This window comes from Mus pahari, chromosome 5 (genome assembly GCF_900095145.1).
Source record: "Mus pahari chromosome 5, PAHARI_EIJ_v1.1, whole genome shotgun sequence".
NCBI classification, from domain to species: domain Eukaryota; kingdom Metazoa; phylum Chordata; class Mammalia; order Rodentia; family Muridae; genus Mus; species Mus pahari.
The window spans coordinates 65,725,926-65,742,022 of record NC_034594.1 but is presented as its reverse complement, the minus strand read 5'-3'; the positions used below and the strand labels follow the sequence as shown (position 1 = coordinate 65,742,022).

Here is a 16,097-nt window from a genome sequence, read left to right as displayed (position 1 = left end):
CTATTTCTACTGCCGGCATTAAAATTGATCAGATGTTAATGTAAATCAAGTCCTGATGATACCGTGATGTGTCTGAGAATGTTTTCTTAGCCTGGCTGCTGAAGATGGAAACTGAGTGATGTACATCTTCAAATCCACACATACATGTGTAAAATCAAATCTATCCTCGCTGCCCTTAATAACTTCCAACTAGTTCAGAAGAGCTGAGCACAAAGACTCACTCTTGTAAATCTGTTTGATGGTTCAATTGTTCCTCCTGAATAGAGTTTCCAAGGTTGATTAAACTTTTGAGGCATGTAACCCCTAAGTGGGCTCCTAAAATGTTTATCAAATGGAAAATATAGAAAAGTGGTCTGCTGGAAATGTATAGTTTTTAAATGCAAATGTAACTTTCATATTGGAAGTGCTCTTTTGACCCAGGGCATCCCGAGAACCTCACTCAAAGACACTGGTGAGTGTCTTCAGCAAAGTTGTTCCACTCTCCCTCATACATCTCATCCCTGACAACTCTGTTACCAGAATTTTGCTAGGTGAGGAGGTGGCAAAAGAATGTGGCTGTCTTGATCTTTTTAGTCAAGCTAGATTGATAATGCCACAATAGTCCCCATCCCTTCACGCAACCCCTCCTGAAAGCACACCCATAGCTCCACATCAGACAGGGCCATACATTAAGGATAGCCTACACTACAGCCATTGGCTATGTTATTTGTTTGCAAAAAACCTACTAAGTCAGCATTATTATCCCATCTTACAACCAAGGGAAATGAGGCTGGACAACACTGATATACCAGGACAGAGTCATTAACAAGATTCTAGATTGATGGCCTCATTGGATATAGACCATCTCCTGTTGAGACCATCATCCCTGCTAACCCAGGAGCAACTTCTGCTACCTCCCAGCGGCGGTCATTGGTGAAGATCTCGTCACTGGCAAGGTCCAGTTGGTTCCACTCCAGCAGAAGCTTCAGCTGTCCATTCCAGTTGTCTTTGTCTTGCTCGTTAGTGCTGAAGGCTGGACGTGGGCAGGAAGAAAAGGGACAGACCAACGGGCCACACATAAGGAAGCCAGGCTATTACATCCAACTATCAGAGCCACTCGTCAAAGCCCTGGAATCAGACAAAACTGTCACATCTCTACTGTCACCATTCTAATCTGCATTGCGTATGCCCTGGAGTCTATAATGATGAATACAGATCACAATACTTTTCTGTTACATGCGAATACAGTGTAACTAGGATATTGGCATAGGATATATATAGTCTCTATAGATCAAGGCTCCATAAGTATTATATTCCAGAAGTTGGATTTGGTTTATCCTACATTTAAATCTACAAAATAATTAGCTGTTTCGCCACAATGTGTTTGTTATGATTTGAGTATGAAATGTTCCTCACAGCTTCCTGTGCTTGAATTCTTGCTCTCTAGTTACTGGTAAAGTTCTGAGAGGTCGTGAAACAGCTAGGAGGCCAGGCTTAGCTAGAGTAAGTGGATCAACAGGAAGCAGGTCTTAGAGGCCAAACTTCCAACCCAATCTCTTCCCTCCTCTCTCTTTCCTCACTCTTTCTTTCTCATCTATCTACTCTATCTATCTATCTATCTATCTATCTATCTATCTATCTATCTATCTATCTATCTCTACTATCTCTAGCTTTCCTTCCTAGTCCATCCAGATATGAAGAGGTAAGGAGTCTTAGGCATTGGCTCCAACCTCCACAGAGCTGCCTGTCACTTCCATGGTAGATTACATCCCTAAAACTATGATTCAGAACGAGTCCTCCTCCCTCACGTTACTCTTGTCAGATACTTGGCCTCAGAAATGAAAGAAGTAGCTAATATAGCACACATGGCTATTTCCAGAGTTGATATTTCCCAGATCTATGTATCTAGCTAGACCTAGTTCTATTGGAGTAAATAGCAATATTGACAAGCTTCTGACCAGCACAAGAATGTTCTAATAAATACCTAATGATTAAATGATACCCATGTGGTCCCAGATTTTCTTTGTATACTTAGCATGTATTGGTCAGATATTTCTATCTAAAGGACAAGGCTTTACCAGTATTGATTTACTACAGGTAATTCCACTTTGATGGAATACCTTTTTTGAGACAGGGCCTCATTATGTAACTCTGGCTTTCCTGGAGTTCTCTATCAGACTGGCTTTGAACTCATGGAGATCTACCCACCACTGCGTCCTAGGTGCTGAAATTAAAGGTATGTGCCACCACATCTAGTTCACTTTGATGGAATTTTAAGACAGCAAAGCCTTGTTCTTCCTAGAGGTCAGTCATAAGCTTCAGGAGATTTGTGAATCCCTGAAGTTGAATTCAAAATTATTTGTGTGTGTGTGTGTGTGTGTGTGTGTGTGTGTGTGTGTGTGTGTGTGTGCTGTATTTGTAGCACATGAACATGTGTGCATGTGACGCATGTGTATACACACTCCTGGAAGTACAAAGTTATTACAACATTTTAAAAGGAGTCTGAGACTCCAAAAGTACTTGAAACCATGATTAGAAACAGCTGCTTTCAGAGTACCTTGGTTAGGCTTGATCAGCCTTGATCAGCCTTTTAGTGACATGAAACGCTATATTCTGTGAAATACATCCATCCAAGGAAGTTCACCTTAAATAGCAATCACTTCATCTTACAAGGATACACTCTCAGGGAACTGACTCCACTCACCTTTGTACAGTGCATAGGAAATGGCGTTGCTCACAATCTCATCTCCAGCCTCTTCCATCTTAATTACTGTGAGTAGGTGAGAACTCTCAAGAATTTCTTTGAGCTGGTAATATGTCATAAAGAACGTTGTCAATCAACAGATCTTAGGCATGACAAATACAAACTTCTTTTTTGATGAATCTATTCTTTCTCATTTTCACACACACACACACACACACACACACACACACACACACACACACATTACTTTGATTCTAACACCTTATTATCCTCTTGTATCCCCTCCTGCTCCCTCTAAATCCTTTCTTTTTCTCAGCAGATCTCCCTTCTGCTACTGTGATCTTTCCCCCTCTGTGTGTATGTACATGTGTGTGTATGTGTGTGCGTGTGCATGCATGTGTGTTTGTGTGTGCATATGTGCATGCGTATGTTTGTATGTATGTGTGCATGTGTGTGTACATATGTGTATGTGTGTGTGTGTTTGTCTGTCTGTCCATGAGCCCCACCACATTTATTAGGGTTACCTGTATGAGCATCAATGAAGGATTACTCACTTGAGCCCAGGCAACCTTACACCAGCGGAGGATATGACACCTCCTCCTCCAACAACCATAAACTACCTATAGATCCCCAGGAAGGAAGCAGGTTTTTATATGAGTCTCCCCATCTATGATTATTCCATCTGTGTTTTTCATGACCACACATTGAAGATTCTAGATCTTCCTCCTTACCTATATCAGCTGAACCCACAGTTTCTAACTTGTGAATTGTATAAATGACCTCTTGACCACAACAACTACTGTGGTCAGAGTGCTGGTTATACAGGAGCAGATACAACTAAGAATTCCTATAATAGTGCTGTGAAAGCTTCATTCAACTAGGTGTGTATGTCTGTCTGTGTATGCATGCATGTATGTCTGTTGTGTGCATGCATGTCTGTCTCTCTGTATGTGTGTATGTGCGTGTATGTCTGTGTGTGGGCATGTGTGCATGTCTGCCTCTCTCTCTCTCTCTCTCTCTCTCTCTCTCTCTCTCTCTCTCTCTCTCTCTCTCTGAGTATGTGAGTGTGAATTTATGTGAGAGAGAGAGATGAAACCTGACACACTAAAGATTCCAATTGTCTGGTAAGTAAAAGAATGAAGAACAGTCAACAGAAGACCTTGGAAACCTTCTAAGTGTGGTTGGTCATAAAGTCTGAGTAAAGAGGAAGGAATAATTCAAAGGCAAACAATAAGCAAGAGGACTTGATACTAGAGAGATCAATAACTTATATTATCATTTTTGAGAGACAAATATACTATCCTTCATGATTTTTTTTCTGTAGTGTTTAATTTTGAAACAGAGTCTTTGAAAAAAGCACCTAACTTCAAGTTAATTCTAATTGGAGAATAAAGATGCCAATAGCCAATAACTGGGCAGAAGAGACATAGGTGAAGTTTAGGTTTTGTGGGCTTGGGGGCAGGGGGAGGGGGAAGGAGGACCACAAGAGAAAAGAAAGTACAGGAGAGAAGGAAGGAGAAGCGGCGGCCATGGGTAAAGGGTCAAAAGACAGCTCCACTGGGGTAAGACATCTTTGATTTTGTAGTAATTAGGGGAAAAAAGAAAACAAACATGAATTCAGAGAACACAGTGACAGCCCTGGAGAGGGTTCCATGGACCCTAACTGTGTTTGAATGAATGGGATTAGGTGTGGCTAATATTCAGATATTACAGAAACTCAGGATCTTTGTGGGCTCATGGTAGTTGTATGGAATCACTGTGAAGGAGCTGTTGGGGGACAAGGTGAGTTCCCAGGGACAGGAGGATAGGGATTTCTTGGAGAGATGGAATAAGTATGAGTCAGTTTGGAAGTCAGCCATCCATGTGACCAGCGAGGTCACTCAAGACCACACCGGAAGGTTGCTCATATATCACACTAATTTACATATTTATTAGCTAATAATCCCACTCGCCAGTTCGGTCTTTTGGGAAATCTGTACCAATTGCACAACTCCATATGAATGCATAGTTAAAATGCCAGGGTAATTTTCATTTTTATGTATGCCTTCTGGTTGACATGATTAGAAATAAATATATTTAATTAGATGTGAATATAAATTAGATAGGAACTGCAGAAATGATAATATAATCAAAAGCAGCAAGATTAGCCTGACATTTAGCTTAGGATGAATTGGCTATGATAGTTTTCTCGAAGTAGAATTCAAACCCCCTCATAAAGAATAGAAGGACCATTAGGACCATTTCGTTCTTTGGATATGACATAAACCAGACTCCACGTGTCAACACGTAGAAGGTTTAAAATGGAAAGTCACTGGAATGGACTCAGGTCCATGTTAAGGAGGCAAGTTAAAATTTTCCATTCCTTCCTCCCTGGGCATTCTGGCCACTGAGTTGTTTTCACCTATCACAGGAAATGGAAAGAGGTAACCATTCTGCAACATCAGTGACTAACATCTGTCTGTTCACCTGTTAGAATTAATTAAAGCTACATAGGTTTGCAAGGTGTAGAGAGTCAGAGATGTATCACCATTTCAGACAGCGAGCACCCTCCCCTTCTCTATTTTCATGTGGAAATAATATCAAGGAATGATCTTACTGGCCATTCTACCACTTCATTTTTTCTGAGTAAACAGTGACTTTGACCTTCTCCAGCCAAATCTATGATGGCTATCTCCCCTGGCACTTGTTGCTTGCAGAATGTGATGCTCTGATCTAAGGAGACCAGCATTTGTCACATACTAGCTTTGATGTGTGACCTCGAACAGTGCACTCAAGACTCAGCACAAGGAAGGATGCCTCTGATGGGATGCCTCTCAGCCTCTTTGTTCAATTTTGCCTTCAACCTTCCATAAACGTCATTCTTTGTCTCCCTTTGCCCGATTCTTGTGCTAACCTTGGACATGACAGAACAGTGGGCTTAATCTCGGAAGGACTTGGTTTTTGACTACTTCAGACCCCACCATTCCATCAAGTTTATGAGACAGCCACCCTCTCGTGTAAAATTAAAGGAGCTCACTAGGACCCCACTCTATGGGAATTAGTAAAGAGTACCTCACACCACAGAAGGCTGGGTTAACTTGTGTCATCTTTCAGCCAGTGTTTGGTCTGCCCAGGCTTGCATCAAGTAATTTTGTAAGTAAAGAAAGAAAAATATTTTATGGTCCAGGACTTCAGTTTGCTGCATTTAATGTCTTGAGGGCGTCTACAAATAACAAATATTGCTAGAGCTACACTCTAGTTTTTGAAATCTTATTGTTATTACTATCCATTATATAACTAGACCCAAACTTTCATTGACTCTGTGATGAAAATAATCCTTGTGCTGTAAGCCTGTTATTTCCTCAGGGGAGTAAAAATTTAGGTGGCAGCATTTGCTCCTAAAAATATCCAAACACATACAGCCGCCATTTCTGGTGGTATGAACTGGTATGGGTGAAGGGGCTGAGATAAAGGGGCACCCTGTCATGTGTTGAGCAGACTGTCATTAACATGAACAGCAGTCATGCAACAAACAGAATGTACAACAGTAACACATCCAGATGTTCTGATTAAGACTATCAACCAGAAGCCTAAGTGTTCTTGTATGCCACCCTTTCTCACAAGCCTAAGAAAGATGAGAGATTCCAATGCAGCCAAAGGTTGCGGGTCTAGACGCCAGATCTTCCCCAGTGATGACTTCAGTACATGTGGACTCTTAGGAGAGCCTGCATTTCTAGGGACTTCCCTCCTCCCTATCTTTGATGCATACCAAACACAGAAGCATATGCATTGGCGTTGTAGCACAAGAGAAAGTCAAGCTTTGCAAAGGACTTGAGCTTATCTCTTAAGAAAAGATAATTGGAGTGTATACAACTTATCCGAATTTCAATTTCCAGGAAGGCAACTAGTATAGTCCAGAGAACAGCCTCAAAGCCATGAAGAAAACTCAAATACTCACTGTTGCTGGTGGAATCAGGAACATAAGACATTATCCCATCCCAGGAACCTGCCTTACCCATACCCAGCCTCCAGCATCTTCCCCCAAACTCACCCATTTGATCCAGCTCTCAATCTCCTCTTCAGGCAGCCGGGACACAGTGCGTGGTAAAAACCGTACCAGTTTCTCTTTGACCATGGAAGAGGTTAAAACATCCTCCACTTCCACCAGACTGGCAATCACGTCAGCAATCTGCCCCGAGCCTTCCACCACCACACAGGGGATCTTACTTTTGATGGCAGTGTTGATGGCCTAGGAGAGGGAGGGGGTTGGACAGATAGAGGAGGCTGGAGTGATCAACAGAGTCCAGCCCAGGCCCCAAGGTGCTAAATCAAGGGGGTGAACAAGAGGCTTTGATGCCTCTTACTGCCTTTCCCATTGTGGCTTTTATTTCAAACCCAAATCAAACCAACTGCAGTGGCTTTGTGGATGGGAAAAATAAGCCAATCACCTGAAAACCTGAAAAAAATGACAAATTCCAGGAAAATGTAAGTTTGTCTTCTGTAAAGAGGTACTTTGAAAATATCCTTATTAGTGATAACTTATATAAAATAAATAACCAGTGCCCTGGAGATACTGTAAAAGCAGCTAACCATGTGCTTTATGCATTGACTCCTTCATTCCTCTCCTTCCTGAAATATTACTTTCTGGATAAACACCTCTCCCATCAATGTCTCCTTTGTGAGAACTTTGGAAGTTGGAAGAAGGGGCTCAGACTTTCCCTCACCTAACTTCAAGATCAAGGGGTTAATGTTCACATAGGCACAGAAAAACCTGTAAATCCCTTTCTTTACAGGCTGAAAGCTTTCCCATAGAGAAAACACAGCCCATGAGGCCAAGAGCATGGAGCTACGTTGAGTTTGAGCAATCAGGCTGGAAACCTGTTCACATGCCTCAGAGTCCACAGTCAAGATGGGTCTAAGGGCAAATGTTGGGTAACAGCTAAAAGATGTGGGGCCGAGAAGCCTGAGAAACACTAGTTGAAGGTTAATTAGCCACCTGACCTCCTGTCCCGGCTTCTGAGGGACGGATACGAGCTGGGCAGATCTTTGTAGCTAATGCTGTAGAGACTTCCTCCTAACCCGCAGCAGATTTCTTGCCTTTCCTTCCTCCCTAGGACAAGAAATCTGTTTTTCAAATCTTAAGTTTCAGAGAAAGAGAAGGCATGCGGCCATCTCCCAGTCGATCTCTCTCCGTCACTCCATCTCTCTGATCTACCATCTCTCTCCACCTCTACTGTCTGCCACCACTCTCTGCCTGCTCTTTATTCTTTCTCATTTATTTTAGTTCTTGGAGAACTTCACACAATGCATTTTGATTCTGCTCACTCTTTCTACCGGCTCCTCTCACATCATCCCAACCAATAAGTGGGCAGCAAAGGCTATCCAAGACATCACAGGCTAATAAAAAAAAATTAGTCCAGGGCCAAGTACGGGTTACCTTTTGGAGAGCTGTTGGCCAGTGAGGTCCCAAAGACTCCCAGATACTACAGGGTATTATCTTTGACAAGAAGAGCCTATTGCTAAAGATACCACCCACAAGAGTCACAGAACACGGGGAAATCAAGCTAATACTGACCTGGAAACCTTGTCTCTACTGACTAGCATTCACAGTGCAGGAAAGTGCAATGCACTGCCAGAGTAGAAAAGCCATCCTCAGTCTTACCCAGCTGTGGATCCTGTGAGCTACAATAGCAACTGGCCAGGCAAGACATGGCCACGGGTACAATAAGAGGCATGAATGTCATGGAAGCAACCAGTCACTTTCTGATTGGATTTAAGACCCACTCAGCAAGATAAAACTCACACCCAGAACTGTTAATGGGATCAGGAACCTGTGGCAAGACACTCAGGCCCTAGGGGAGAACCTATGACTATCACTCTGCTAAGTGGGCATAGAATTAGGCTGACTCTCAGTGACTTGCTGCTATAACCATAGATTACTGCACTGCCCAGCCGGTATCAGAGACGCTTCTTTTTGGAGTAGATGAAAATTGATGCAGAGAACTACAACTGTGCAAAGTGCAAAGAATGAGAGGCTGTAGAACGTCCAGCCCTAAGTGGGACATCTATTTCACACACACCCTCCGCACCTCCTCTTTATATGGCTCCCTTTTCAGCATTTGTCTGGTGGCCATTTCACACTGAAAAAAAATGGCCAACTTTAATTGTTCCCTGAAATTTCTTTTAAGACATTTTTCTTTGAAAAGCACCTGAATGGCTTAAAAACAAACAAACAAACAAACAAACAAAAACAGTGGTCTCAATGGCGGCTCTTATAATATCTCATAAGTATGTTGAATGAATAAATGAAAGGCCATTGTTCCATAAAAGAACAGACAGTGAGTATTAGACTATGACTCCAGGAAATTTTGCCAGCAAGGGCAGAGAAGGTGACTGTGTGCAAGTCTGCTAATCCTAACCCCAGTTTTAAACTAAAATCAGGAAAGAGGAGGTGGGCACAGAAATTAGTAAAGAGTTGATTGTATTTTCTTAATTCTTATTCCTACGGCAAAAAAAAAAAAAAACCCTCTGGAAGACAATGTATCCATTAAATATAATGCAGCCTTGATGATGTTCATTTCTACAGAGCCAGAGGCCTGAATTTAGTGCAACAGTAACACCAAGGCCCCAGATGTGGAGTCTTTGGTCTTTGCCCTGATACTCAGTGTCACAGGTGCCAGGCACTTCAAGTTGGCAGCATCACCTGACCCTGAGTGTCCTGCACATGGAGTCCAGGATCTCCAGGAGTTATTTATGCCATTCTGAGTGCATCTCCCAACACTTCTCAGCTGAGGTGTGTCTCGTAAAGGAATGGCACGTGGTGACAAAATATGTCCTACCTACTTCAGTAAAGAGCTTAGTGTATAGAGATGACAAAGTCAAGAAAGTCCCTGAACAAAGCTTTCAAGAATTTGGGACATCGTAAAGAAGCCAAATTTGTAAAAGTATCAGGGAGAAAAGGAGCTACAATTAAAACTTAAAGCACAGAAAAGCTATACAATGGCATTTCTAGCAAAAAAATCCAGTAGGGAATGGAAGGACCATCCAAATGCAAGAAGTGTTTTAGAGCCGGGCAGTGGTGGCGCACGCCTTTAATCCCAGCACTTGGGAGGCAGAGGCAGGCAAATTTCTGAGTTTGAGGCCAGCCTGGTCTACGGAGTGAGTTCCAGGACAGCCAGGGCTACACAGAGAAACCCTGTCTCAAAAAACAAAGAACAAAAACAAAAACAAACAAAAAGAAAAACAAGTGTTTTAGAACTTAAATACATATGGGCGTTGTGTGTGTGTGTGTGTGTGTGTGTCTGTGTCTGTGTCTGTGTGTGTGTAGAAATCTCTCCACAAAGCAATACAACTAAAATGGTAAGACCACAAAGAAGTGCTTTTTTTTTTTTTTTTTTTTTGAGACAGGGTTTCTCTGTGTAGCCATGGCTGTCCTGGAACTCACTCCGTAGACCAGGCTGGCCTCGAACTCAGAAATCTGCTTGCCTCTGCCTCCTAAGTGCTGGGATTAAAGGGGTGCGCCACCACCACCCGCAGAAGCACTTTCTAAAGTTGCAGGAAAAGAAGTCAACTCACAAAACTAATGCCATTGGAGAGATCAGCCGACTCAGTGGAAACCCAGAGTCAGGAAAACATAGAATGACGTGTGCCATGTCCTGAAAGTTAAAACAAAGAAACAAACAAAAACTGCCCAGAAGATCAGCATACTCAGAAAAGTTATTTTTTAAAGTTGAAGAAGGGGGCTAGCTGGATGGTTCTCTCTCATCCTATACCAAAATCAAAGAAAAATGGATCGGAGACCTTAGTACATGACCTGAAACTTTGAACCAAGCAGAAGAACATAGGCAGAACACTTCAAGATCCAGAAGCAAGTGCCTTCCAAGAAGGATCCCAATGGGACAGAAACAGCAGCACATTGAGAACCGGAGTTTCATGAAGTAAGAGAGCTCCTCCAAAGCAAAGAAGACAGTCCAAAGAGTGAAGGGACAGCTACCAGAATGGGAGAGAAAGCTGTGCCAGCTACCCAGCTAACAGGATATTAATATCTAGAATCTACGAACTCCAAAAGTTAAGTACCAAAACCCCAAATTCTATAGCTATCAAATGCGCAACTAAATTCAACAGATTGCTCCTCAAAAGAAGAAATAGTAAGGGCCAAAGAATTATAAAAGTATGTTTAACATTCTTGGCCATCTCACCGCCATCAGCCTGGCTAGCATCAAGAAATAAAGCGAGAACCTGCTGGCGAGGGTGCCAAGGAAAAGTGGCCCTTATGTGCTTCTGATTGAAGTTTAAGTTAGTGCAGTGGTTATGGGAAGAAACATAGAGATAGCTCAAAATAAAAATTGAAAAACTATAGGGCCCAGCATACCACTCACGAGTCTACACCAGGAAGGAATCTAAGTCGGCTGACACGAGAGACACCGGCGCTCCCATGTGCACTACAGGACTGTCCAGGACAGCTAAGATATAGAATCAGACTAGCTACCCCATGGGTGGATGGATAGAGTGTTGGCTAAGACAATGGAGCTTTTGTCAGCTCTAAAGGAAGCCTTGTAGTTCGTAGAGAAAGGGGTGGCATTGTAGATAATAATGTTGAATAAGAAAAGACATTCCGCCTTTAATCCCAGCACTCGGGAGGCAGAGGCAGGCGGATTTCTGAGTTCGAGGCCAGCCTGGTCTACAAAGTGAGTTCCAGGACAGCCAGGGCTACACAGAGAAACCCTGTCTCAAAAAAAAAAAAACAAAAAAACAAAAAAAAGACATCCATATTTCCTCTCGTATGGAGAATCTAGAATACACACACACACCACGAGAGAGAGAGAGAGAGAGAGAGAGAGAGAGAGAGAGAGAGAGAGAGAGAGAGCGCTGCCATGAAGGGAGAAGGGACTGTGTGGTGGAAGGAAAGAGAGGAAAGAAATGGGGAGGGAGAGGCGTGTACTGAACGTGGGGAAAGCACAGGACGTCCATGCATGAGAAGCTCACAATATATTGTGTTTTATACAGTAACTGGAAATTTAGTTTTAAAAGATCAGACTGGGGGTGGATGGGAGCATCTACTGAGTAAGCTGTAGACCAGCCTTCCAGAAAACCAAGCCAGAACTCACTTTCAGAGTCTCTCTTCCACCTCCCTGGGCAAAACACACGATGGGGATCTTACCACCGTAGTTGGAATCTGTAAAACAAAGAAGAAAGTGTGTCTGGACTCCATATTAAGGACTGGGCATGGAGGTAGGAGGAGTGTCTGCTCTGAGAGCTCATGGCTTGGGTCATAGCTACTTGGATTTGACCTTGACCTTGAAGGGCTAGACCATCAACTGTGGGGCATGGCTTTGATTAGAGCGGGTTGAAGTTTGCTCACGTTCTCTCCCTCGTTTGTGTAATTCTATGCTTTCTTAAGTGGGCGACAAATTTGCATAACAAGACATTCTCTCAATGGAGTTTAGTGCACCTATAAATAGCTTCCTTAGGGAAACAACTGAGGATGTCCTGAGACTCACTGTCACTCAATCACAGGGCAAAGCAAGGGTAGAAACCTGTGGCTTGCACTCAGTTTCTGCAAACCCAACGTTTTGGTGATTCTATGCTGGTAGTCCATAGAAACTAAAGCATTAAATAATGCTTTCAGGGGGGCTGGAGAGATGGCTCAGTGGCTAAGAGCACTGGCTGTTCTTCCAGAGGTCCTGAGTTCAACTCCCAGCAACCACATGGTGGCTCACAACCATCTGTAGTGGGGATCCAATGCTCTCTTCTTACATGTCTGAAGACAGCTACAGTGTACTCAAATACATAAAATAAATAAATAACCTTTCAGTCGTGACACTAGTAGACTGGCTTCTTACCTTACCCTACCTAAGTGCATTGCCTCTTAAATCCGTATTTTCCCCTTTGGGACTTCACTAGTTCTAAGAAGAAAAGCCAGCAGGCTTCCTCAACTGATACAAAAGTGTAAGAAGTTATCTGTCACTGCCTTCGGCATGCTGAAGGATGTGTGTCAGTGATTCTGCAGCGGAGGCACTTCTGGGATACTGAAGAAAGGAGAAATATTAACTCCTCGTTAACAGTGAAGACATCGAATCAAGAAGGCTAGCAATGCAGCAGGAGCCGTCGCCGCAGTAGCTCGTGGCTGGTCTCTGGGTCCCTAACTGCTGACCTTGACTGGTGCGCTCAGAGATGTACTTCTCCAGCTGATTCCGGAGCTTGGCTTCCACCGTGGGGTGTCCATGACAACCGTTGTCCACAAGCAGCAGGTGGGTGTGGTTGTTGTCCAGGATGTATAGAGGGTCTCTGGTAAAGTCATCCATGATGTATTGAGCTGAAAAATGTCCCTGCAAGGCACAGGGAACACGTGCTTGTCTTTGAGGTACAGGCTGACATTATTATGGCCCTACTGAAGTTAGAGAATGTGTGCTTATTGTGTGTTTCCTCTTGTGACTGTACCTGGCACAGAACCTCAAAGTTCAAGCAGAAAAAGTATGATGACAGACAGAAGAAGTGCTGTGTTTTTTTTTTTTTTATGTGCATATAATGCTCTCATGACTTAAAATATATAATACTAATTAAAGAATTAAAAAAGAATCAGATAGTGGGAGGCAAAATCCTCAGAAAAGACTCTAAAGTTCACATAAGCGTTTTGAACAGTGGCCTCCGTTCACTTTGGCTGAGTTTCTGTTTTACCCATGTCCTGGCAGTGAATGTGCATGAGCCCACACCAGAATATGTGGCCAACAGATTATTGTGAATAATTCATCATACAGAAGACCAAACACCCTCACCCATAGAAATAAATACTAGAAAAACCAGAAAGCCAGCCCAAATACCCTAAGAGTCTGCTGCAAAACCATGTCATCCGCTAAAGCCTGGCATCAGAGACATGAAAGGAATGAAAACTGACAGTATGATTTAAGCCTCTGAAAACGGTGCTTCCTACAGGAATGGAGGCTGCAGAATGTAAGGAGAGAATGTACATTATACTCAATTCTAAGAGCCAGGAGTTGTTGTCATCAAGATTTTATGTGCATTTAGTTATTTTTCTATGCATGCCCGTGTTTCATAATTTGTTATTTATAATTATAAGCATTTTCATGCTGCCCACACATCCTCAAAAGTAGTTTTTTTCCTACCTCCATGATTAGTCTTCATTTTTCACAGCAATCTGTCTGAACTTCCTTCTGTAGTAATATTACTAGATTATAATATCTAATAATAAATACCTAGTCACAAGTATTGTTCGACATTTAGATTCATGTCACTTCTTGTTTATTACGGAAATATTTTAATGGACATACTGCCCTAATATTAAATTCTCTATGGACGAATTTTATGTCTGTAATTGTTGGGACTTTTCTATAAACAAATTTCATCCTCCTGATGCACCTCTAAATGGTTTTCTGGGAAGAACACAGAGTTGACTCCTAGGTTCCTTGTGCCCCTTTTAAATCTTAAAAATGATGACAGAGACAGGAAAGTGAACTGTGTTTTTGTTGTTGTTGTTGTTGTTTTGTTTTTGTTTTTGTTTTTTTGAGACAGGGTTTCTCTGTATAGCTCTGGCTGTCCTGGAACTCACTTTGTAGACCAGGCTGGCCTCGAACTCAGAAATCCGCCTGCCTCTGCCTCCCAAGTGCTGGGATTAAAGGCATGTGCCACCATACCCGGTGAGCCGTGTTTTTTAAAACCACAGCTCTCTTAAAATTTACCACCTAAATGTCTACTCTGAGCCACAGATGGATGGAAATGTCTATTATATTTACATTTCTGAACATCTACCCCAAATCTTCTGGGTTGGAATTGGGAAGTTCCTCGCTGTTTCTAAAACACCATGCTCGACATGTATGACAGAAGACGTCATATGCCTCCAGTACATTCTGTATGAGATTTGAGGGAGGCCTGCTACTCTCTAAATCAGTTCTCACGAAACACGTGGTGGTGTAGATTTGAACAATATTGGATTTGAATCCCCAGGACTCTGATCCAACAATGCAAGTTTGTACCTGCAGACGATCAGGGCTATAAAAACAATGGATCCAAGTCTAACCTGAGTTTGCCGGGGACAGATTTTAATGACAAAATACCTCATCGTTACCCCATGCTTTGGAGTCCCTTAAGTATCCCCACGACAACGCTTGTTTTTTAATTGCCAAGTTAAAAATGCTGTTCTTACAAGACTTTCCATGATCTGGCTCCATCACAGAGCCTTAGCCCTCAGGCCAAGCACAGTGGTTCTCAACCCATGGCTCGCAACCTCTTTGGGGATCAAGCAGTCCTTTCACAGAGGACACATATTAGATATCCTATATATCAGATGTTTACAGTAGCAAAACTACAGTTATGAAGTAGTAACAAAAACCATTTTATGGTTGGGGGTCACCACAGCCTTAGCCACTGCCCTGGTCTTTCTCCCATGTGATCTCGCAGAGCCCCCGCGTCTCACCCATACCTCATCATCACAGTTCCTGATGAGGGTGTCCCTGTTGGAGACCATGCCCCATGCTGCGATGCCAATGGCCACGATGTTCTCTTCTGAGTTCCTGCTGATGGTGTTATCTCTCACCACCTCGCCTATGTACTTCATCAGACCGTAGTGAGTGCCTCCAGTGAGAATCCACGCACCTGTGGAGGAGAGAGGAGGAACAGGACTTCAGCTCATACTGAGTAAGGTTTTTGTCCTGTGTTTCCAGATTCCTATGAAAACCTTCCTCCCATGAGCCCCAGGGTGCTCCTCTTAGGAGATGCATGCCAGTGAACCTGGCTAAGAGCCATGATGTCTGCAGCCTGTTCTCAAATCATCTGGCCCCAAACCCTAGTACACGAATATTAATAAGACAATAGAAGACAAATGTACGAAGTGCTGGCCATTGGTAAATCTAGACACGTGCATTTATATTCATCTTGAAACATTTCTGTAAGGCTTAAAAGTGTTCCAAAATGAAAAGGCAAAAAAAGAGGTGCTAAGGTGATATAAAGTCAAAGCCACCATTATCTGGTCATGCACCCACACAATGCTCACAACCTATCCAGCAGCCTCTGCTACCAAAAGTATGCCAATGATTTCTGAGATTAAAGATGCATCTAATTAAAACACTCTTTTTTGATTTAATAGAACTTTCTGGGTAAAATTTTATATGTGTAAATAATTAAAATACTAGGAGTTTTTTTTTTTTAATCAAGGCAAAACCTGAGTGAGAGTTACTCTGTGAATCTGTTAGCCACAGCATCTTGTCTTTCCCATCCGAGAATTATATTTATAATAAAATAACAATTTCATTTCTTTTTTTTCTTTTTTTGGTTTTTCGAGACAGGGTTTCTCTGTATAGCCCTGGCTGTCCTAGAACTCACTTTGTAGACCAGGCTGGTCTCGAACTCAGAAATCTGCCTGCCTCTGCCTCTGCCTCTGCCTCTGCCTCTGCCTCTGCCTCTGCCTCTGCCTCTGCCTCTG

General features: G+C 42.7%; 1 protein-coding gene across 1 annotated transcript in view; it reads right to left on the bottom strand.

Annotated features, from left to right (window-relative positions):
* Trpm8 (transient receptor potential cation channel subfamily M member 8) overlaps positions 1–16,097 on the bottom strand; it is an 82,110-nt gene that overhangs the window by 45,759 nt on the left and 20,254 nt on the right. Inside the window, exons 7-12 of the mRNA XM_021197912.1 lie at positions 15,099–15,271; positions 12,816–12,990; positions 11,770–11,837; positions 6,714–6,911; positions 2,684–2,786; positions 894–1,012 (exon numbers count right to left, since the gene is read on the bottom strand). Coding sequence (XP_021053571.1) covers positions 894–1,012; positions 2,684–2,786; positions 6,714–6,911; positions 11,770–11,837; positions 12,816–12,990; positions 15,099–15,271 — 836 coding nt within the window. The remainder of the gene's footprint in view (positions 1–893; positions 1,013–2,683; positions 2,787–6,713; positions 6,912–11,769; positions 11,838–12,815; positions 12,991–15,098; positions 15,272–16,097) is intronic.